Genomic DNA, 23395 nt, shown 5'->3' with positions numbered 1-23395 from the left:
CCTGTTCCAGCAGCCGAGGCGGAAGGAGAACGTACCGTGTTGCCCGGCTGTTTGGAGTGGGCGAGAGTAAACTTGCTGTGGTTCTTCTTGCTCCTGCTCTTGGACTTCCGGAGCTCCTCACACTTCTCGTAGTCACTCAGGTCAAATATCTCTTGAATGTTTTTCTCATCTTTCACCTAGGATATGGTTGGGGTGAGGTGAGGAGGATAAAATTATTTAGCCCCTCCACCCAGACTGTTAGTTTACATCATCTTGGGAAGCAGAGGAAGCCTGAGGAGAGGGAGGGATAGCAGGAGAGGAGGGGCCATCCTGCCCCAAGCCTGCGAGGCCGCACGTGGAGGGGCGGTTAGGGCAGCCCCAAGTCCCAAACACTCAGGCACGTTTCTGTTGAACCCCTTCTCTTCACTCTCCTCAGCCAGGCTGCCATTTCCAGAGCCCACTATGCCCGCTTTACTCCCTGCCTCACTCTTTTCCTTAAGGACACCCTTACATGTTCTTTTTTTTTTTTTTGAGACAGAGTTTCGCTCGTTACCCAGGCTGGAGTGCAATGGTGCAATCTCGGCTCACGGCAACCTCCGCCTCCTGGGTTCAGGCAATTCTCCTGCGTCAGCCTCCTGAGTAGCTGGGATTACAGGCACATGCCACCACGCCCAGCTAATTTTTTGTATTTTTAGTAGAGACGGGGTTTCACCATGTTGACCAGGATGGTCTCGATCTGTTGACCTCGTGATCCACCTGCCTTGGCCTCCCAAAGTGCTGGGATTACGCTTACATGTTCTAAGAAGGCTCCTATCTTTAAAGGGACATGGCAGGTGGTTGATCCATCACCCTCAGGTAAGACAGACGTGTATGGCCCTTGATGGTCCACAGAAAGAAGATCAAGGCAGGGCCAGTACTGGGGTGTCTGGGGAGAACGAGGGGCTGCCTCTGGCCTCCCCACCTGCCCGTGTGCAGTGTAGTTCTCCTGCCCCACCTCGCTCCCTTCTCTGACATGTACGATTATAGAGACTCATCTTCCTTGTTCATTCCGGGAGCATCGTCACCACAGGACCGCAGGCCCCCGTGTTCAGTTTGCTGAGTTTGTCCCAAGAAGCTGAAAACTACAATTACAGTTCCTACCCTTCCCTCCTCCCTCCAAGGTACTGTGACAATCCAAACTCCTCCAAGACCCGAAAAGCCATTTCATTCGGCCCCCATCTCTAGACAAGAATGCAGTTAGACTCTCCCTGGAAGACGAAACTCTAGACTTGGAAAAAGTATTGTTACTTCTCGCTATTATCCCAGTTTGAGTGCCTGGGACCCCTTTACTGCCGGGAAGCTGTTCCTTGTATGGAAACTTGGCCCTCCTGCTGTGGATCCGTCTTACACTCTGGTTCTACCTTTAACAGTGCCAAGCAACACTGAGCTCTTAACACTCCTGCTGAACGGCCGGTCAAGGCCGCATTCCTAGCGACCTCCTCCAACCCCAGCTGCCTTTCTGCGCGCTGCACAGCGGCTCTATGAACATTTCCTTGCGGGTCCATTTTACAAAACTGATCACAATGTTTTCTCCTTTCCTCTAAGGTAGTGTCCCTGTAACTCTGGGACTCTGAAGCGGTGGCTTATGGATTTGTTTTGGCTGGCAAGGACCAAAGTTACAGAGAAGGGTCTTAGTTACAAGCCCAGACCTGGCCGTGCGTTCGCCCTCTGTGACTGGAGCCCAGGGTTGGAGCCCAGAGGATGGCGTGAGAAATGAAAAGCACCAGCACTCGTCTCATTAAAGCCAAACAGATGAAAGTAGCCTCACGTCTTCCTTGGCTGACACCTACCCACCCTGACTGCAGTATTTCCCAGAGGAGTCCCCGACTTCCCAGGCTCTGAAATACAACTCGTGTGCATGGAGGTGAACTCATCTATCTTCTGGGTTCCTGGCAACCTGGAAGTGGGGAAGCGGTTCCCCCTTCCATTACCCAGGCCAGCTATAGCCTTGTATCTGCCCATCCTTCTGAACTGCTGCTGGACCTGAGGCTGAGGAACACAGGGCCCCATTCAGGTAAGTGACTGCTTGTACATCTACCTCCACTTGTTCCAGCAAGGCCTGTCTCCTCCAGGGCCCCCCACTTTCCAGGGTTCCCTGGCTTTGGGCTGGAAAGCGACCACAGGCCTTGAAGGACTACAGGTGGAAGCAGGACAAGGTGCTAGCAAGGGGTGTCCAAGAACAATTCCCAGAAACACGGGGCAAGAATGTAGGACGATGCATCATCCCTCCTCTCCCCCTGCTTCTCCAGAGTTGAGACTATCAGCAGAGTCCAGACACCATGGAGAGGAAAGTGCTGGGTGTGTGAACGTAGCCAGGGGAAGAGAGTTAACTTATTCTGTTTTCCTTAGGGGAAAGGAAGGAAAGGGAGTTTTTCTGGCTTGCTAACAGACTGATAAGGAGTTCCAGGAGCAGGACACGCTGACAGAGGTTAGCCCTTGGTGGGAATGGGGAGGGTGGGAGAGTGGCTGAGGGAAGCAGCAGGACAAGGACATTCCAGTGCCTGGGAGGATGGACCACGCCAGGAGCCTTGTTCTCCACTGCACTTACCTAACTCCCAGTCTTAATTGTAACTACCCTTCTTCCAAATTAACCCTTCCTTTCCCGATTCTTTGTCCTTGACCACAAAAAGGGATTTTTTCCACGCCTGTCCAGAGGTTTGCCCGAAACCCAATTTCCTCTACCATGAGGTCTTCCTAAAGTCTAGCTTCTGTTCTTACACATCAGCCCATGATCATAAGGTGCTCCAACTCTCTTTCAGAGAGGGTGCCCTTTAACTGAGAAGGAAGAAAATGATTACGATTGAACACAGAACAAAGTCTATGGCAGAGGTGGTTGTGGAAAACCCTGCCTTTAAGAGAGGAAGTAACAAACACTCTGGTGAAAATTCTGGGAGATAGGGTTAGGAATTTTCTTGCATTAACAGTAAATGATGTAGATTATACTCAGCCTTAAAAGAAAATCTTGGCCAGGTGCTGTGGCTCATGCCTATAATCCCAGAATTTCGGGAGATTGAGGCAGGAGGATCACTTGAAGCCAGGAATTTGAGACCAGCTTGGGCAACATAGCAAGACCCCTACCTTTGTATAACTGAGTTATTAAAAAAAAAAAAAAAAAAGAAAGAAAAGAAAAGAAAAAAAAAGCAAGACCTCATGTCTACAAAAATAAAAAAATTAGCCGGGTGTGGTGGCACACGCCTGTAGTCCCAGCTCCTCAGGAGGCTGAGGCAGGAGGATTGCTTGAGCCCAAGAGGTCAAGACAGCAGTAAGGTATGATTGTGCCACTGCACTCTGGCCTGGGCAACAGAGTGAGACCATCTCTGAAAACAAAAAACAAAAAAACAACCAACAACCCTGTCTTGACACCATTGGCCCTGGAGCTTTTCACAGGCGGGCAGAATAAAGCCCAGAGTCCTCTATCAATTTCACCTCTAACCCAGGCCCACTGCAGCATGGAAACGGGCTCTAAAAAAGCCTAGTATCAATATGCCTAGTTCCTCTTTCCTATGCCTTTCCCAGAGACTGCTGGCTCCATGGCCAGCCAGATGCTCCTGACTCACAGGACACCAGACATTACCTCCTAGGCTGAGGTCACTCCATCCTGTCCCCTGTCTTTGTACCCCTTCCTCACAAGCAAGGATCAACTGTGCTTTCGTCCCTAGACTCTGCTGTTTGGGTAAATACATACAACGGATGTCTTATTCCTCTTACCCTTTCACTATTACGTTTTTTTTTCTTTGACCTGTAGGAAGTTCTCCCTGATTGCTAACTAGCATTTCCTGCAATTAAAAAGTTCGGGGAAGACAGGAGATATACTTTGACACTTGCTTTGTTTTTGTTTTTTTTAAATTAGAAAGCCAGAAAATTGTGGAGAAAGCTTTCTGGAGGATTTGTGATTGGGTAGAGGTAACTCTTAAAAATAAATTCTCCTGTAAGGGCATGGTGGCTCATGCCTGTAATCCCAGTACTTTGGGAGGCTGAGGTGGGTGGATCACTTGAGGCAGGAGTTTGCGACCAGCCTGGGCAACATGGTGAAACACTGTCTCTACAAAAAATACAAAAATTAGCCAGACATGGTGGCACCCACCTGTAGTCCCAGCTACTTGGAGGCTGAGGTGGGAGGATTGCTTGAGCCTGGGAGGTGAAGGCTGCAGTGAGCTGGGATGGAGCCACTGAATTCCAGCCTGGGTGACAGCAAGAAAGCGCCCTCACCTCACTCCTAAGACTTTGCATCACCAATTCCTAGTTCTGTGTAAACAGCTGGGTTTCAATACCCTTAAGAGGGATTCCCTGGCTCTGGCACAGCTTAGCTCTTCCCTAGATGCCTCAGTAGATGTTCTTTTAGAGGAGTGCTGTCTTGGGCTGTGTGTGTTATCTGTTTCCATACCATAAAAGGTTTTATTTACCTAAATAGAATCTACTGAATAAGGGTGTCTACCGCAGAAAGCAGAAGAGGTTAAACTCAGGGAGGACTTCCCAGTTAGCCCTGGGTGAGGGAACACAGAATCCCTCCCCTGCTGGTGGAGGAAGGGCCACTCTAACCGGTACACAGGACAGTCTCCCAGGCTATACTGACAGATAGAGGCAGGGATTGAAATGACTTCTAATCATTGGGGGGGGGGCAATTCTGATTTCTCAACATAAGTTATTGATTCCAAGACTTAGGGAAACAAGGGAGATGGGTTTGGATTCAATGATCACAGCTCAGGTTTTGACAGTGTGGACTGTGGTTTTCATGATCAACTACAGAGCCGAAGCTATCCATACAGGGTTCGTTTTTCTCCCTTTTGATATAAATGGGGGGTGGGCAGGAAGTGGGTAGAAAATGGGTTCCTTTCCTTTTTTAAATGGGGTGGGGGTGGGGAACAGAGAGCATACTGGTTAGGGACACTGGCTTCAACTGCCATTCACAGACCCGAGGTCACAGGAGCCCGATGGCGGTGTGGTGTGCGTGATTTTCTGTGATTCAGGGCGGATGCGCAGCTGACAGGACCCGTGCACGTTCCTGCCACAGACAGGAAAGGGGAGGCTGTCTGGGTTAAGGTGGGGAACAGGAAAGGGTGGCGAGTAGGCTAAAGTGTTTCAGCAGCAGTAAAGAAGAGAAACCGTGTATTCAGGAGGCCAGGTTAGGGTGGGAGGCAGCAAAGGGCACAGAACGTCTGGGACATCTCGGGAGGGGCTTATCCTTGTTGTCAGAAAGGTGTTTGCAAACAAAAAAACACTGAGTAAGAGGCAAACTCAACTTCTACTTCTCACTCGGGTCTTTTCACTTAAGGGTGACCTTTCTCTGCAGAGGAGATGGGGGTAGAGACTCAGGAGACCACTGAACTTGCCTTTGGAACAAAACGGGGCTGGAGTCAGCCAGGTGAGCCATGGTGGACCGACAAAGTGGGGGGCATGAGAAAGCGGAGAGTTAGAGGCAAGAGGCACCCACCTCCTTCTCGGAGATGTAGAGCTGGTCCCCCTTCAGCATCACATAGCGGTTTTTCCAAATCTCCCTGAAAATCCCTTTCCCGCAGAATTTCCGGACCCAGCCGACCTTCTCCGGCGGTGCAGGCTGCTGGTTTCCATCCTGCGGCCCCTGCCCCAGGACAAGATGAGAAGCCGGCGGTTAGGAGATTCCACCCTCGGCCGCCTCGGCGGCCCCGTCTCCTCCGAAGGCTGCGGCCCGGGGAGCGCCCCAGGTTCGCTCCCACTTCGGAAAGGTTTTCACTGCGAGGAACTCCCCCCGCTCCCCTCCCCCGCTCGGAACAAACAACCAGGGCTGCGAGGGGCAGGGGCGCGGGCCGGGCGCGGAGGGGCTCCCGGGCTCCCTCCAGGCCCCACCGCTCCGTCTTCGCCGCGCGGGGACTAACGGCGTTTCTTTGGTTTTCTCTCCCATTGTTTCCTCGTCACCGCGGAGCGCGAGGCAAACGCCCGACCGGCGCCCAGGAGCGGGGGAGGTGCGGGTCAGGGGGAAACTCTGACAAGTTGAAGCCCCCCGAGGCGAGTAAACAAACAAAAGCCCCCCCCCACCCCAGGCGCCTCCCGGGGCCGGGCGTCCAGGGCCGCGGCCGAGGCCGAGGGGATCGGGCCGCCAGGGCGGGGGCGCGGCCGGGCCGGGGGGCTCCCAGGCCGCCGCGGCGCCGACCGGCATCGGGTCGTCGGAGCGCGGAGGCGGCAGCGGCCGCAGGGCGGGCGGGTGCACTCACCCGTTTGGCGGAATTGTTCTTCTTCATCATTCCCGGCGGGCGCGGGGCGGCTGGCGGAGGGGCGGCCCCGCGTCGGGGCCTCGGCGGCTCCGCGGGGGCTCCTTCCCCGCGGGAGGGCGTCGGAGCTGCCCCGGCGCCGCCGCTCCTCCCTCGCGCCCTCCCGCTCCCGGACTCTCCCCTTCTTTGTAGCTCCGGTTTCACTCAAGGCCGGCCTCCCTCGCACTCGCACACACACGCACGCCCGCTCCCCGCCCCTCGGCGCCCTCCATCCCGGCGCCCACGCGGCCCGGGCCCCCGAGCGCGCCCCCGCCACCCGCCCGCCCGGCCCGGCGCGGCCGCTCCCCCGGCCCGGTGCGCTGTGGGCGTCCCAGCCTGCGCCCCGCAGCTCCATCCGCGGGCCGCTGACGTTGCGAGTTCAGAATAAAGGGCGAATCGCGGAGCCGCAGCTCGGGCGCTCCCCCCGCCCCCCCGCCTTTGTTTCTGACTCACGGAGGGGGAAGAAGGCGGCCCCGAAGCGGCCGGAGACCGCTCCCCGGGGGACAGGGACCCTCGCTCCGGCGGCGGCCCGGGCGACACGCGGAGCCCGAGAGACCCGGCCGCCGGCCGCCCCGGGGCACAGTGGGCGGGCGCGGTGGATAATGGAGAGACCTGCGGATTCGTGAAGACGGGAGATCACCACCCTCCACGGCATCGCCTTCTCCGGCCAAAAACAAAAACCAGAGCGGGAGCCGGGAGGGCGCGCCACCCAGAACCGGTATCAGGAATTCACGCTCCTAGGTGCTAGGGTGACCTGGGCAGGTCAGATGCTGGGGGAAAGTTTTATGCTCCGGGGAGGAATCGACGTGTTGGGGGATGGGGTGGGACAGAAGTTGCTATTAATACACGTTTCTTCCAGTGTTCAAAGCCTCAGGCCTTATTGGAACCTCAGGAGAATAACCGTGAGAATGAGGCGGATTTTATGATCTCCATCTCACAGGGAGAAAACGGAGACTCAGAATGGCTGGGGGATTTGCAGACACACTGTGTCAATGCCGGTAGGAATAGAACTCTGTCTTCAAACCATGATCCTTTGTACCAAGTGGCTTTCAATATAAGTTCCAGGTGAGAATTAAACTTCCTGCCACCTGGGTATGTTTTCCCGCTGCACTGAAAGGTAAAAATCCCATCCTCTCTACAGCGCTGGAGCCCAGTGATGGGAAGAGCTGACCGCCCAGCGGATGCCCTGACGAGGGGACGGCTGCTGATGTCCTACAGCAGATCTGCCCAGAGCCTCCAGGACACATCTTAGTAACTTCATGTCTTTTCAGTATATATGTGATGGAAGACGGGAGTGAGAAACCCCACTGTTGGGCACTGGTTTCATCACCACTCTGTGGCCTTTGGTCAACTCGCTGAATGTCTTTAGGCCTGCGTCCACCCACGTATTAAATGGTGAGGGATGAAATGCCATTTTCATCAGCAAGGAAAGTTAGGGGGAGATATGAGATGACCTGTGAGAAGCCTTTGAAGATATGTGTTGTCTTCTAGAGCTAATTTTGAAATCATAATAAGCTAATAAACACATTGCCTGGCATATGGCAAGCTTGCAAATAACCACAAAATGAATAAAAATCCCTGGCACAGAGGAACAGGGAAAAGGAAAAATCCTTTTTCCAGAGATGTCTCAAGATAAAAGTGTTGGCTAAATTTGTGGTTTGAGTAGTGGAAGCTGTTTTGGTTTTTCTGGTCTCTGTCAAATGAAGGACGGGCTGCCTCTCCATTCCCGCCGGGCACCTTTCCTTCTAACCCAATAATATTGCTCTCAACCTCTTTCCATTCACCATACCAATTAATTCCACGATTTCAGACTGACACAACTTTATCCTTTCAAAATGCTCTTGTATGTCATTTCTTTACACTTTTAGTGCCATCTTGTATATGGAATAAGTATTAATATTTCCATTTGGAAAATGAAGAAACAGGGCATGCCAGATCAACTGACTTGTCCAAGTTTATACATCAAGTTACTCACGGGCTAACCAGATTAGAATCCAGGCTTCCTGACTGCAGTCTCCTGTTCAGACTTTGTGACCCCGCTCATGGGCATGAGTGCACACATACCACGTTCCCCAAACCATCTCGTCACCCCTTCCCACCATCTCCATCTTCTACCCCCTTGTTTAAAAAGCGGGGAAAAAATAATGAGAAGTAAAATGTCCAGAGGTACCGGTGAGGAAAAATAGCCTGCACGATTTTTTGAGGACTTGTGGGACAAGCACACAGGAGTGGTTTAATCATTTAAATAGATTCTGATTTATGGGAAAAAAGTAATTCATTATTTGCCCCATCTTCCTCCTTTCCCAGTAGTTTCTATCAGCTGTGGTGGCTCATGCAATCCCAGCACTTTGGGAGGCCGAGGCCGGTGGATCGTTTGAGGTCAGGAGTTCGAGACTAGCCTGACCAACATGACAAAACCCTGGCTCTACTAGATACAAAATAAATTAGCTGGGTGTGGTGGCACATGCCAGTAGTCCCAGCTACTCTGGGAGGCTGGGGCAGAATTGCTGGAACCTGGGAGGCAGAGGTTGCAGTGAGCTGAGACTGCAGCACTGAACTCCAGCCTGGGCAACAGAGTGAAACTTTGTCTCAAAAAATGAATGTAAAGATAAAAACAACAAATATCTGAGTGCCCCCTGTATGTGAGGTCCAGGGTTCCTTTTGTGCTGCATCAGATAGGTGCCGGAGCATTGTGGAACATCAGGCAGAGGGGCCGATGAAAAACCCTCCAAAGTAATTTCAGATTCTAGAGCAGATGCATGTGGGCTGCAGAACCTTCCCTGCCTGTCTGCTCCTTAGGAGGTTACATAAATCTCTGGCGTCCTCTCTCTTTCTCTCTGCCCTGCTCCATCCTGTGATCCTGCCTCGACTTCCATTCACCTGTTCTCCCTTTGTCCTGTCACTCACCCCTTTCTACTTTCCCTGGCCTGTTCTTGAAGGTGATTTGTCTCACCAGGTGAACCTCGGGGCACCTGAACTGGGATGTCGGTGGGCCTGTTTTCCAAAGACCCATGCTTAAGTGAGAAATCTGAGAACACATGGGTTCCTTTACTCATTTTTATAGCGCTGTCTCCTCAGCGCCCTCAGTGAGCTTGACACTACACACACACAAACCACAGAAATCACTCTCAGCCAGTTTCTGTCTGCGGTGGAGATAAGACAGTCAGAGGACCTCATGATGGGGGTACCTCCCTAACAACATCTGAGGATAAGACTGGACTGCTAGTAGCTGTATTCTAGAATGGAATATTTTATAACTCCACTTAAGGGAGAAAGAGATAAAAACGTGTGAGCTGCTGCTTGCAAGTTTACTGGGTGGAAACTGTTATTCAAACACAGTTGTCTAAAAACAAATATCCTTGGCTTTTGTAGAGTAGATGGAACCCAGAGGTTTTGACCAGGGCGTTCCTGTCTATGGGGGAGAGGATTATGGAAAGCACACAAGACCTTAATTAAAGTGATGTTTTTAAAGGGCACAAAAATAAAGGGCCAGTAATAACGGAATCAGCTCTGTAAGTCTTACACAAAAATATGAGTCTTTGATTCTTAATAAAGAAATGCCAACTTCTGACATCAAACGCCCTGATGGGCTCGTTTCTGAGACTTCTTGATATTGTCAGTTGAGTAGGCACAATGGAAACAGATGAATAATGAGGAAAATGATATAAGGAAGGTCTTGGTTTTGCTTTTTTTATTCCACAGCGTTATCTTGCCGATAGGAAGGAAAGCTCAGATATTCCTGCTTGGAGGAGGGAGTTTTCTGTATAGAAAAGACTATATAACTTGTAAAATGCTGCATTTAAAATATTGCATCCCCAAGTGCAGGCTGTCTCAAAGACTTGTAAAAAAATGAAGAATTAAGAAAAAATTACCAGAAGGACCCACAAAAGAAAAAAAAAAGAACTTAAGAGTTGACTTCATTGAGTGTGTGTAAAGCAGTAACAGCTGAGGGCTGGGAGGAGTGGAGAGAAGGGAAATGGACAGAATGACCTTCCAGTTTTCCCTCTCTTTTCTGAACTTTAAGTGCAATGGGAGGGTTGACAGGAATCCAATCATTTTGCATAGTGATTTTGTAACCCCAACTTAGACCCAGAAATTAATCTTATTTACTATTAGTCAAGTTGTATTGAGCGATTACTATATACCAGTGTTCTAAGCACTTTGCATGTACCATCTCATCTAATTTAATCCTCGTAATCCTATGAGGAAGGTTCTCTTTTACAGATGAGAAAGCTGAGCCACAAAGAGACTTAATAATAGTCCTCAAACCATATAAATATGATATAGATTTGACCCTTGCTGTCTGATGCTGGAGAATATTTATCAACATATAACTTCACACACACACACACACACACACACACACACACACACACCCCAGGGACGGATTGTGCTGTGGTATTTTTGCTGTGATGACTTGAGGATGTTTTAATTTCCTGGCATTAATGATACTATCGCATTCTACTGTTTTCAAGAGAGGTGAAATTGACACCAGAATTTATTTGCCTTGACATACTTTAAATATCCTTCAGGTGGAGGTAATGTCTTCATTATGTTTGGTGTGAAACCAGCTCATGCCCCACCTCATAAATTCCCATAAATTAGCCCCAAAGAAAATAAAGCTAAATCACTGATCTTGTCACAAAACGGAGTTTTATTGTGGCCATACATGGTTCCTCAGTGCAGCAGAGCATTGTTATTGAGGGACAAACAAGTTTGGATGCCTCTGTAAAGAAACATGGGAGGTTTTCAGAAATAAGTTGTGCAGGAATGTGGTTCATGAAAAGCAGAAAGGGTCAAGGGAAGAGAAAGGAAGACAGGAAATGTGGTATGTACATCAAATGATTACCTTTTAAGCCCCTCTAGGCTATGCCAACCCTTTTTCCAAGTCAGATCCAGACAAAATTCATCAGTAACTGAAGTGATTGTGCTAACAGATACACAAAGACTACAGGAGAAAAGAGGGTTGAGTTGGGCTCAGACTTATTGTTGGCTCAACTCTGAGAGTCTTGGTGTCTGTACCAACCAGGAATCTGCAGGCTACCTGGAGGTGAGTTCTAACAACCAGCACAGAACCCAAAGCTGCTCTCCCACACCTCTAGTTAGTGGGGAGAGCCTGTAGTGGGAGCAAGAGCGGAAGCTGTGCCATTCCCCTCATCACCGTTTCATCTTCTGCTTGCTGACCTTGATGTGGCTTGAGAGCTCTCCTTGCTTCGGCTGTGCAGTCCAGAAGCCAGAACTTCCTCTAGGAAACTGATCAGTAGTTTGAGGTTAATTAAAGGGAAAAACAAAAGCATCCCCAAAAATAGAATGTCTTTCTCTGGACATCTAACCAGATGAAAAGATGCGATGAATGGCAGGCAAGAGGTACCAGTGTGATATTTGGGTATAGAATGGACGCATCAGTTGAGCACTACAACATCCAGACTGCAAGGACAGTCCTTCGGTCTGCTCCAGGGGCTTCATTTTGTTGTTTGTTTGTTTTTGTTTTGTTTTGAGATGGAGTTTCACTCTTGTTGCCCAGGCTGGAGTGCAATGGTGCACTCACAGCTCACTGCAACCTCCATCTCCCGGGTTCAAGCGATTCTCCTGCCTCAGCCTCCTGAGTAGCTGGGATTATAGGCATGTGCCACCATGCTCAGCTAATTTTTTTATTTTAGTAGAGACGGGATTTCTCCATGTTGGCCAGGCTGGTCTCGAACTCCCGACCTCAGGTGATTTGCCCATCTCAGCCTCCCAAAGTGCTGGGATTACAGGTGTGAAGCACCACGGCTGGCCCATTTTGTTTTTTTAGAATTAAATTTGTAAGATCTATTAAGACTGACATTTCAAGTTTGAAGTTTCAATTTAGGAACCCAAAATTTTTAAGGTCAAGGCCGGTATATTAACTCAGTACCATGTTATATCAGCACCTGTTACCCGTATTCTTGAATCTGTCTCAGAACTTGCATGTTGTTTCTAGTTTTTTCCTTATCCAGTCTACTCTCCAGAGTGGTACCAGAGTTACTTTTCTAAAATACAGATGATAGGTCAGGCGGGGTAGCTCAGGCCTGTAATCCTCGCACTTTAGAAGCCTGGGGTGGGTGAATTACTCAAGCCCAGGAGTTCGAGACCAGCCTGGGCAACACAGCGAGACCCTGTCTCTAATTTTAAAAAAGTAATTAAAAAATAAAATACAGATTATATCCTGTTATATACTCTCCCCTCTTCTGTTTTAAAACTTTTCTTTTACTTATAGAAAATGTACAGTTCGAGGCCTTTCGTAACATGACCTAATAACAATGAATATTTACTGTTTTTTCTGAGCACTGTTGAAAGCCATGTGTGTATGTATGCATATATACATGCAGCCCTGTCAGACAGATGCTGCTATTATCCTTATTTCAAAAAATGGAGAAACAGGCCAGGTGTGGTGGCTGGTCTTGACCTCCTGACCTCAGGTGATCCACCCACCTCAGCCTCCCAAAGTGCTAGGATTATAGGCATGAGCCATGACGCCTGGCCTGTCATGAGCTTTCATACCTCACGTAGCTATTCTTACTAAGTCCTGTGTTTGAAATGTAGGGCTATCCTTTCTCTGCTGAAATCTTTCTTTTTTTTTTTTTTTTTGAGACAGAGTCTCGCTCTGTTGTCCAAGCTGGAGTGCAGTGGCACGATCTTGGTTCACTGCAACCTCTGCCTCCTGGGTTCAAACGATTCTCGTGCTTCAGCTAGGTGTGCACCACCACGCCTGGCTAATTTTTGTATTTTTAGTAGAGACGGGGTTTCGCTATATTGGCCAGGCTAGTCTCGTACTCCTGACCTTGTGATCCACCTGCCTTGGCCTCCCAAAGTGTGGGGATTATAGGCATGCACCGCACCCGGCCTTTTTTTTTTTTTTGAGACAGAGTCTTACTCTGTTCTTCAGGCTAGAGTGCAGTGGTGAGATCTCAGCTCACTGCAACCTTTACCTCCTGGGTTCAAGTGATTTTCCTGCCTCAGCCTCCCGAGTAGCTGGGACTACAGGTGTGTGCTACCCTGCCTGGCTAATTTTTTTTTTGAGACAGAGTTTGGCTCTTGTTACCCAGACTGGAGTGCAATGGCGCGATCTCAGCTCACCGCAACCTCCATCTCCTGGGTTCAGGCAATTCTCCTGCCTCAGCCTCCTGAGTAGCTGGGATTACAGGCACGTCCCATCATGCCCAGCTAATTTTTTGTATTTTTAGTAGAGACGGGGTTTCACCAAGTTGACCAGGATGGTCTCAATCTCTTGACCTCGTGATCCACCCGCCTCGGCCTCCCAAAGTGCTGGGATTACAGGCTTGAGCCACTGCGCCCGGCCATACCTGGCTAATTTTTGTATTTTTAGTACAGACAGGGTTTCACCATGTTGAACAGGCTAGTTCTCGAACTCCTGGCCTCAAGTGATCTGCCTGCCTCAGCCTACTGAAGTGCTGGGATTATAAACATGAGACAGTGTACCTGGCAGGAATCTTATTCTTTAAGACTAAGGACTAAAAGTCACCTTTTAAGCCAGACGTGGTCTCATTCATACATACATACATACATAAATACATAAATGTCACTTTTTCTGTAAAGCTCTTCCAGATCCTTCCATGCTGAACTAATTACTATTATTACTTTGTCCTACTGCTATCTTAGCAACGTATAATTGTTACCAAGATAGACTGGGAGCTTCTTGGGAGGTAGGGGGAAGTCTTACTCATCTTTGATCTCCAGGGCTTAACACAGAGGAACCCAATAAAGTTATGCTGAATAAATGAATAAAATAGCTACCCATTGGCAAGAGAGCCTTCTTTATAATACAAGAGTTATTTGGATGGATGGGCTCATGCTGTAATCCCAGCACTTTGGGAGGCTGAGGCAGGTGGATCGCTTGAGCCTAGGAGTTTGAAACCAGCCTGGGCAACACAGTGAAACCCCATCTCTACAAAAAAATGCTTGGGCCCGGGCAAGCAGAGGTTGCAGTGAGTCAAGATCACGCCATTTCACTCCAGCCTGGGCAACAGGAGTGAAACCTTGTCTCAAAAAAAAAAAAGTTATTTGGATGTTCAGGACTCTCTCTCAGACCAGACAGATCTTTAAAAGACAGAGGACTGGAGCAATGACCAACTATCTTATTACCATTGTTTTGCAGTTTTAGACTGAGAGATTCTGGGCTTGGATAATTTAAATTCCAAACTCCTTTGCAAAAGAAAAAATTGCAAAGTAGAGGGAAAGGAACAGAAGCTAAGTTCATTTGTTCCTCTCCTGAAATACAGATATTTTTGGCCTGGCTTTTTGGCCAGTTGGACTGGAGACATTTGGAGGTCAGAAAACAAGTGTTAGGAAATGAGGTAGCACTGATTTTTTTTGAACAATAAAACAACAAGTCTTGGTGACTTCTAGAAAGAATGAAATAAATGTGCCAGGAAGCCCTAGAGAAATTTATCAGGGGATCTTTGGTTCATTTCCAACTCCATTACAAAGGGAAGAAAGAAAGATCCTCCTCTGTGTATCAACAAGACCACGCATTCCTGACTATAATGAGAACACACTTACTATTTATATTTACCAAGCCTAATTTTGTTTCCTAGGGCCACTGTGACTTAAAAAAATATATATCTATTTAGGGATTTTGATGAGTCATTGCTCAGAATGCTTAAAAAATTATGGGCAATGAACATATTGGTAGCTGTACCCCAAATTTAGACTAGGTTTAAAAACAAAAGAATAATTTTTCTAAATTTGTTTTAAATCAATCTCACTTGAAAGCAAATTCAAAAATCCCCTTCTCCTGTGGTGCCATAGTCCAGTTCAGTTCAGTTCAATTCAATCTAGTTCAACAAATGTCTAATGAGCATCCATTATGAACTAGGCATTGATGTAGGTGTACAAATGAACGCCTTAGTTATGATTCCTACCGTAAGGGGCTCGCAGAGACAGATACAATCGCAACCCAATATGAGCCATGGTATAAACATAGGCAGTGCCAGAAACTAACAGAGTGGATTAATGCTATTGCTTTTTTTAGTTTGTGCTGTCATCAAGGGTGTTTTCCTGAGTCCATGGATAGAAGGAAGGTGGGTGGGAAAGAGCAGAACCCCAACCCTGATTTTAAAAAGTCAACCTATCGGTAAGGGACTACAGACCAACATTTACAGGATTAAAAATATTAATTACTAAAACAATTCAGCGGAACAACTGTGTTCCTAAACAAAGCTACTGTAACAAAACTGTATGTGTGTATGTGTACGTGATTTAAAGATACGTCTTCGTCCTTTTTCACTATACTCCACAGGTAAAAGTTACATGTGAATTTCTTATACCAAAGACACCAAGGGGAATCTAGAATCTGAACAGTGGCACAATAAAAAAATTAAATGGAACTTGAGGGGAGCAGAAAAATAGAAAAAAGACTTTCAGAAAAATAATGAGAAAAACCCCAAGATATTTGCCTTAATGGAGTAATAAGCTCCTAATCACAGCCAAACACTTATTTGGAGATGTTAAAAGTATAGGAGTGGGTAAGGGAGAAGGATAAGATGAAATTTTTAATAGCTCCAAACACTGAAAACGCTCCTCACTTCTCCTTTCCATTTCCACTGCTTGCAGTTTGCAGAGCCTCTGCTGTGTTTCGTACTTCTTTGCTTTTGCACCTACTCTTCCTTCTACTTTGAAGGCTGCCCCATCCCTCTCACACTTTGCTTGGTGAACTACACATCTCTTAAAACCCAACTCTCACATTATTACTCCTCTAGGAAGCTTTCCTCAACTGCATTGCCTTCCCCTTAGAGTTATGTACTTATTCTTCCGTATCTTGTAATATACTATGTTGTAATTTGTCTATATGTCTATTTTCCATGTAAGCCTATGAGGCTTTTTGGGGCACAAGGATACATGAGTACGTTCTCTTAGTAAAAGTTTTAAACAGGACACATAAGCCTCGTCTGCCTCATCTTCCTCAACCCTTCTTCTCCTCATCACTCTTCCCGGAAATAACATAATTTGATCAACAAATATTTACTGAGTGTCTACTATGTGCTCGGCACCGTTCTAGAAGCTGTGAATATAACAATAAAGAAAAAAAAGCCTTTCTGCTCTCATGGAATTTATATTCCAATGGGGGAAGAAGGAAAATAAAATTAATCAGTAGTTAATAATAATACAACGATAATAATGGTGAACATATATTACTTACTATATGCAAATAACTGTTCTTTTATTTTTATTTTTTAAATAAAGATGGGGTTTCACCATGATGGCCAGGCTGGTCTTGAACTCCTGACCTCAGGTGATCCACCCACCTTGGCCTCCCAAAGTGCTAGGATTACAGGCGTGAGCCACTGCGCCCGGCCACAAAGTACTGTTCTAATGGATAGAAACCATTCTACTTTGAAGACAAAACAAAAATGGAAGCACAGAGAAGTCAAGATCTTACATCTCAGAAGTGACGGAGTTGGGATATCGTCCGCAATCTGGCTTCAGTTTATTTTCTTAGCTATGATGTTATAGTGCCTCTTTTTAATATGTTAGATGAAGAAATACTATGGAAAAAGATAAAGCAGCTTTAAAAAAGAACTGGAGATGGTGGTGAGGTGTGAGATTTTAAAACCAGTGACTGGGCTGGGCGCGGTGGCTCACGCCTGTAATCCCAGCACTTTGGGAGGCCAAGGCGGGAGGATCACTTGAGGTCACGAGTTCGAGACCAGCTTGACCAACATGGTGAAACCCTGTCTCTATTAAAAATGCAAAAATCAGCCGGGCGTGGTGGTGCATGCCTGGAATCTCAGATACTTGGGAGGCTGAGGCATGAGAACCACCTGAACCTGGGAGACAGAGGTTACAGTGAGCTGAGATCATGCCACTGCCCTCCAGCCTGGGCAACAAAGCAAGACTCTGTCTCAAAACAACAACAACAACAAAAATAAAATATAATAAAACTAGTGACTGGCTGCCCATGGTGGCTCATGCCTATAATCCCAGACCTTTGGTAGGCTGAAACAGAATGATATTTTTAATCCTATTGCTTGAGTCCAGGAGTTCAAGACCAGCCTGGGCAACATAGCAAGACCCTCTACAAAAATTTTAAAAAATGAGCTGAGCATGGTGGTGCACATCTGTAGTCCTAGCTCCTCAGGCAGCTGAGGTGGAAGGATCACTTGAACTTGAGCCCAGGATTTAGAGATTGCAGTGAGCTATGATCATGCCATTGCACCCCAGCCTGGGTGACAGAATGAGATTCTGTCTCAAAGAATAAAAAAATAGAGTTCATCAATGTTAGGTAATAGCGTTCCTTGACGGGGAATAAAATGCTACCCCAAAAAAATCCCCCCAAAACAAAAATAAAAACTAGAACTCAAGGAAGGCCTCCCTGAGAAACTGACATTTAAGTCAACACCTGAATGAGGCAACAGAGCATGTATCTGCGTATGAGCAAGTGCAAAAGGATCAAGGCCCTGTATGTTTAAGGAACAGAAAGAAGGTTAGCGTGGCTAGAGTGGAGTGAATAAGGTGTTGGATAGTAAGAGGTGAGACTGGAGAGGTAAAGAAGGGTAGAGAGGGCTGTAAGGAGAGACCACGTAAGGCCTGGCATGTCATTGTAAGAATTTTGGTTTTTACTTTGGGTAAGATGAAAGACATCTGAAGGGTTCTGCAAAAAGATGTGACATGGTGTATATGTGCCACATTTTCCCAATCCAGTCTATCATCAATGGGCATTTGGGTTGATTCCAGGTCTTTGCTATTGTAAACAGTGCTGCAATGAACGTTCGTGTGCATGTATCCTTATAGTAGAACGATTTATAGTCCTTTGGATATATACCCAGTAATGGGATTGCTGGGTCAAATGGGATTTCTATTTCTAAGGCCTTGAGAAATCGCCACATGCAGCAATCAGAAATGATGAGTTTGTGTCGTTTGTAGGGACATGGACGAATCTGGAGAACATCATTCTCAGCAAACTGACACAAGAACAGAAAATGAAACACCGCATATTCTCACTCATAGGCGGGTGATGAAAAATGAGAACACATGGACACAGGGAGGGGAGTACTAAACACTGGGGTATTGGGGGGAAAAGGGGAGGGCCAGTGGGAGGGGGAGGTGGGGAGGGATAGCCTGGGGAGAAATGCCAAATGTGGGTGAAGGGGAGAAAGGAAGCAAAACACACTGCCATGTGTGTACCTATGCAACTGTCTTGCATGTTCCGCACATGTACCCCAAAACCTAAAATGCAAATGCAATAAAAAATAAAATAAAAAAAGATGTGACATGCCCTGAATCACACATTTTCACAAGACCGCTCTAATACGATATTGAGAAGGGGCTACTGGGGAACAAGAGTAAAGCAGCTGCTGGAATCCCAGTGGGAAGTGACGGCGGCATGGACCAGAGCAGCAGTGAAAGGGCATTAGATTCCCGGTGTATTCTGAAGGTAAGGCTCACAGGATTTACCGCTAAGTCAGGACATAGGTGTGAGAGAAAGGAGATTCAAGAAAATGGTAAGGTTTTTTTTGCCTAAGCAACTAAAGCAATGGATGTGCCACTGAGGGGGGAAGTTGGAGGGGGGATTATGTTGAGGGAGAAAGATCAGAAGTTTGGTTTTGATCACATTAAGTACGAATATTTATTAGACATTCAAGTAGAGATGTCAAAAAGACAGTGGACACACAAGTCCAGAGTTAGGGAGAGAAGTCCAGACAAGAAACAGTGGTTCTCAGTGGGGCGAGGAGTGTGATTTTATCTCAGGGGACACTTGGCAGAGTCTGGAGATGTTTCTCCTTGTCATAACTGGTGGAGTGTTGCTGGTGCCTCATGGGATGTTGCTGGACTTTTACAATGCAAAGGACAGTCCTCTACAACAAGCATTATCTGCCTCCTAATACCAACAGTGAGATCTGGACTAGACACACGAATCTGGGAGCTAGCAGTAGAGACATAGAATTTAAAGCCATGAGGCTGAATGAGATGGCCGAGGGAGTTGGTGACCCAGTCCCAGGGATTCCAAAAACAGAAGAACCAGCAGATGAAACAGAGAAGGAATGGCCAGTGAGGTAGGAGGACCAAGACAGGATAGTTCCTGGAAGCTAAGTGGTAACAATGACCAGCCTGGGCACACAGCTATACCTCATCTCTATTTTAAAGAACAGGAAGGAACTGTGTCAGATGCTGCTGATAGGTCAAGCAAAATGAGGACTGAAAGTTGACTCTATGTTTAGCTAGTGGAGGTCCCTGGAGGCCATGACAAGAGCGATTTTGGAGTGATGAGAGGGAAGGCCTGAATGCAGCAGTTTAGGAGAATACGTGAGGGAAGGAATTAAGAGACAGTGAGTATAAACAACTCTTGGAGAATTTTCCTATGAAAGAGAACAGAGAAATGAGATGGAGCCTAGAAAGGGTAAGGGGATTAACAGAGTGCTTTTAAAGATGGGGAACATAGGATATTTCCAACCGTTTTTTTTTTTGGAGCGGGGAGATGGAGTCTTGCTCTTTTGCCCAGGCTGGAGTGCAATGGCACGACCTCAGCTCACTGCAACTTCCACCTCCTGGGTTCAAGCAATTCTCCTGCCTCAGCCCCCTAAGTAGCTGGGACTTAGTGTACACCTCCACATCTGGCTAATTTTTTGTATTTTAGTAGAGACGGGGTTTCACCGTGTTACCCAGCTGGTCTCAAACTTCTGAGCTCAGGCAATCTGCCCGCCTCAGCCTCCCAAAGTGCTAGGAATACAGGTGTGAGCTACGGCACCTGGCATAGCAGAGTATTTCTATGCTTCTGTGAATGATCCCACGGTGGGAAGAAATGATTTGGGAAAGAAAGGGGAGCAAGTTTGCAGTGATGTCCCAGTGTAGGTGAGGCAGATGGGCTCTGGTGCCCAAGTGGAAAAGCTAGTCCCAGCTAGGAGCGTTCATCTCCTGTGACAGGACAGAAGGCAGTGGGTTTCTCTCTTCGAATTGTCTTCTAATGGTCTGTCTTACCAGTTAGTGCACATCTGGAGTATTACCTTCTTCATCCTTAGCATAAAGTAGGTGTTGAATTCTTTGCTGAATGAACACGATTCAGATACAGATTTTTAAAAGAAGTTAAGACCCCAGCTTAAATGTCACCTAGTATGCTAAACTTCTTCTAAATATCCAACACTAATTTTATCAGGAGCAAGGGAATAGGTTGGCATTAAACATCTATGTCTGAGGCTGGGCGTGGTGGCTCATGTCTGTCATCCCAGCGCTTTGGGAGGCCAAGGCGGGCAGATCACTTTGAGCTCAGGAGCTCAGGATCAGTCTGGGAAACATGGCAAATCCCCATCTCTACAAAAAAAAAATAGAAAAATTAGCTGGGCATGGTGGTGTGCACCTGTGGTCCCAGCTATTTGGGAGGCTCAGGCTAGAGAATTGCTTGAACCTGGGAGTGGAGGCTGCAGTGAGTCAAGATGGCACCACTGCTCCAGTCTGGGCGACAGTTTGAGACTGTCTCAAAACGAACAAACAAATCTACATCTGAAAATACCAGAAATCTCATACACAGAGATCATCACGCCCCTCACTGCTGACAGACATTACTCATGAACAACTTCTCGTTATTTCTCAAATGTGGTATACCTTTTTTTTTTTTTAAATCTTGCTCCTGTCCTTAATCATGATTTTCCTCAGCCTTGACTGTTTTTTCTGCCTATGGAAATCCTACTTATTCCTTTTTTTTTTTTTTAAATAAAGAAAGAAAAAGAAAGAGAAAAGGGGGAGAGAGAACAGGAGTCTTGCTCTATTGCCCAGGCTGGAATGCAATCTAGAAATAGGTATTAAAAACCTCTTTTATGCTGATGATTGTGCTTAACAGCAGAGACAGAAAAGAATAAGGAAAGAAAATAAATAACAAACAAACGGCCAACCAATATTTCGTTTAAATCTGTGAAATGCCGTGCAAGTGCTGACAAGTGATTTGCTTCCATTTATGTGGTCACTTTCAAAATAGGTGTAATGTGATACTAAAAAAAAAATGTATGTTCTGTGGACCTGGGGTGTAGAATTCTATAAATATTCACTGAGTTTACTTGTTCCAGGTCTGAGTTCAAATCATAAATGTCTCTGTTAATTTTCTATCTCATTGATCCATCGAATATCAACAATGTGGTGTCAAAGTCTCCCGCTATCAGTGTGGGAGTCCAAGTCTCTTTATAAGTCATTGAAAACTTGTCTTATTGTAATCCTTATTCTTTAAGGCCTAGTTCAAACACCACCTCCTCTGTGCGGCATTTCCTAGTTACTCTGTCAGAATTAATTGTTTATATTTAGAATACATTTTATTTAACTTCTGTACATAAATATTTTTTGATTTTTTTTTAGATGGAATTTCACTCTCATTGTTCAGGCTGGAGTGCAGTGGTGGGATCTTGGCTCGCTGCAACCTCTGCCTCCCGAGTTCAAGAGATTCTCCTGCCTCTGTAGTAGCTGGGACTTTAGGTGTCCACCACCATGCCCGCCTAATTTTTTGAATGTTTAGTAGAGATGGGGTTTCACAATGTTGGCCAGGGTGGTCTTGAACTCTTGACCTCAGGTGATCTATCTGCCTCGGCCTCCCAAAGTGGTGGGATTACAGGTGTGAACCAGCATGCCTGGCTTCAATCTTTTTTTTTTTGAGATGGAGTCTTGCTTTGTTGGCCAGGCTGGAGGGTAGTGGCACTATCTTGGCCCAATGCAACCTCCACCACCCCGGTTCAAGTGATCCTCTTGCCTCAGCCTCCCGAGTAGCTGGGATTACATGTGCCCACCATCATGCTCGGCTAATTTTTGTATTTTTAGTAGAGATGGGGTTTCGCCATGTTGGCCAGGCTGGTCTTGAACTCTGACCTCAGGTGATCCACTGGCCTCGGCCTCCCAAAGTGCTGGGCTTTTATACCAAAGAAGGCATGAGCCACCACGCCCGGCCTTAAATTTTCTTTTTTTTTTTTTTTTTTGAGATGGAGTTTCGCTCTTGTTACCGAGGCTGGAGTGCAATGGCGCAATCTCGGCTCACCGCAACCTCCGCCTCCTGGGTTCAGGCAATTCTGCCTCAGCCTCCTGAGTAGCTGGAATTACAGCCACGTGCCACCATGCCCAGCTAATTTTTTGTATTTTTAGTAGAGACGGGGTTTCACCATGTTGACCAGGATGGTCCCGATCTCTTGACCTCGTGATCCACCCGCCTCGGCCTCCCAAAGTGCTGGGATTACAGGCGTGAGCCACTGCGCCCAGCCTTAAATTTTCATACCTAAGAAGCAGGGCTAGGTGCAGTGGCTCACTCTGTAATCCCAGCACTTTGGGAGGCTGAGGTGGACAGATCACCTGAGGTCAGGAGTTCGAAACCAGCCTGGCCAACATGGTGAAACCCTGTTTCTACTAAAAAAGCAAAATTAGGCAGGTGTGGTGACATGCACCTGTAATCCCAGCTACCTGGGGGGCTGAGGCAGAATTGCTTGAACCCAGAGGCGGAGGTTGCAGTGAGCTGAGATAACAGCACTGCACTCTAGCCTGGGCAACAGAGTGAGACTCAGTTTCAAACAAAAAACAAAAAGAAGCAAATGAATTTATGAGTCCTAAGGGCATAGTCCAGTTTACATCTTTTTTTGAGTTCCAGTACTTTGTTTTAAAAATGCACAATTACTGGGCATGGTGGCTCACACCTGTAATCCTAGCACTTTGGGAGGCCAAGGAGGATGGAATACCTGAGGTCAGCCTTGCTAACATGGTGAAACCTCATCTTTACTAAAAAGAAAACAAAAATTAGCCAGATGTGGTGGTGGACGCCTGTAATCCCAGCTATTCGGGAGGCTAAGGCAGGAGAATCACTTGAACCTGGGAAGTAGAGGTTGCAGTGAGCCAAGATTTTGCCATTGCTCTCCAGCCTGGGTGATAACAGCAAGACTCCATCACAAAAAAATAAACAAACAGGCCGGGCACAGTGGCTCACAGCTGTAATCCCAACACTTTGGGAGGCCGAGGCGAGCAAATCACAAGGTCAGGAGTTCGAGACCAGCATGACCAACATGGTGAAACCCTGTCTCTACTAAAAATACAAAAATTAGCCTGGTGTGGCGGTGGGTGCCTGTAACTGCAGCTACCAGGAAGCTGAGGCAGAAGAACTGCTAGGACCCAGGAGGCGGAGGTTGCAGTGAGCCGAGATCACGCCTCTAGCCTGAGTG

General features: G+C 47.2%; 3 protein-coding genes and 1 long non-coding RNA gene across 7 annotated transcripts in view; 2 read left to right on the top strand and 2 right to left on the bottom strand.

The window, feature by feature from the left end:
• PLEKHO1 (pleckstrin homology domain containing O1) overlaps nucleotides 1-6826 on the bottom strand; it is a 32032-nt gene extending 25206 nt beyond the window's left edge. For 2 of the 3 annotated variants that reach the window (XM_078355534.1, XM_078355536.1), the window contains exons 1-3: nucleotides 6696-6826; nucleotides 5450-5596; nucleotides 36-176 (exon numbers count right to left, since the gene is read on the bottom strand). In XM_078355534.1, coding sequence (XP_078211660.1) covers nucleotides 36-176; nucleotides 5450-5488 — 180 coding nt within the window. In that variant the 5' untranslated portion in view covers nucleotides 5489-5596; nucleotides 6696-6826. Of the gene's footprint in view, nucleotides 1-35; nucleotides 177-5449; nucleotides 5597-5774; nucleotides 5871-6695 lie in introns of those variants that run through there. The other variant, XM_078355535.1, reaches the window with a different exon arrangement.
• The window catches only part of LOC128930111 (uncharacterized), a 68356-nt gene extending 50074 nt beyond the window's left edge, over nucleotides 1-18282 (top strand). The window contains exons 3-4 of the long non-coding RNA XR_013529332.1: nucleotides 1564-2032; nucleotides 18147-18282. This is a non-coding gene — a long non-coding RNA (uncharacterized LOC128930111). The remainder of the gene's footprint in view (nucleotides 1-1563; nucleotides 2033-18146) is intronic.
• On the top strand, nucleotides 5612-9820 carry LOC144580195 (uncharacterized). Its single transcript, XM_078355512.1, has 4 exons — nucleotides 5612-5699; nucleotides 6006-6960; nucleotides 7102-7307; nucleotides 7384-9820. Exons 1-2 carry the CDS (start codon nucleotides 5612-5614, stop codon nucleotides 6866-6868), a joined length of 951 nt encoding a protein of 316 aa, XP_078211638.1. The 3' UTR covers nucleotides 6869-6960; nucleotides 7102-7307; nucleotides 7384-9820.
• The window catches only part of VPS45 (vacuolar protein sorting 45 homolog), an 81660-nt gene continuing 69143 nt past the window's right edge, over nucleotides 10879-23395 (bottom strand). For both annotated transcript variants that reach the window (XM_002759858.6, XM_035280020.3), the window contains one exon: nucleotides 10879-11495. In XM_002759858.6, coding sequence (XP_002759904.2) covers nucleotides 11408-11495 — 88 coding nt within the window. In that variant the 3' untranslated portion in view covers nucleotides 10879-11407. The remainder of the gene's footprint in view (nucleotides 11496-23395) is intronic.

This window comes from Callithrix jacchus, chromosome 18, assembly GCF_049354715.1.
Source record: "Callithrix jacchus isolate 240 chromosome 18, calJac240_pri, whole genome shotgun sequence".
Classification (NCBI taxonomy): domain Eukaryota; kingdom Metazoa; phylum Chordata; class Mammalia; order Primates; family Cebidae; genus Callithrix; species Callithrix jacchus.
Note: the sequence above shows the minus strand (reverse complement) of the source record. Positions and strands in the feature narration are given on the sequence as shown.

What these genes read in the sequence shown, in the direction of transcription:
- LOC144580195 (XM_078355512.1), top strand. Translation starts at nt 5,612, where the DNA reads ATGAGAAGCCGGCGGTTAGGAGATTCCACCCTCGGCCGCCTCGGCGGC. An exon ending in CGGCCCGGGGAGCGCCCCAG is followed by an intron (nt 5,700 to 6,005) that starts GTTCGCTCCCAC and finishes CCCCGAGGCGAG; the next exon opens with TAAACAAACAAAAGCCCCCC.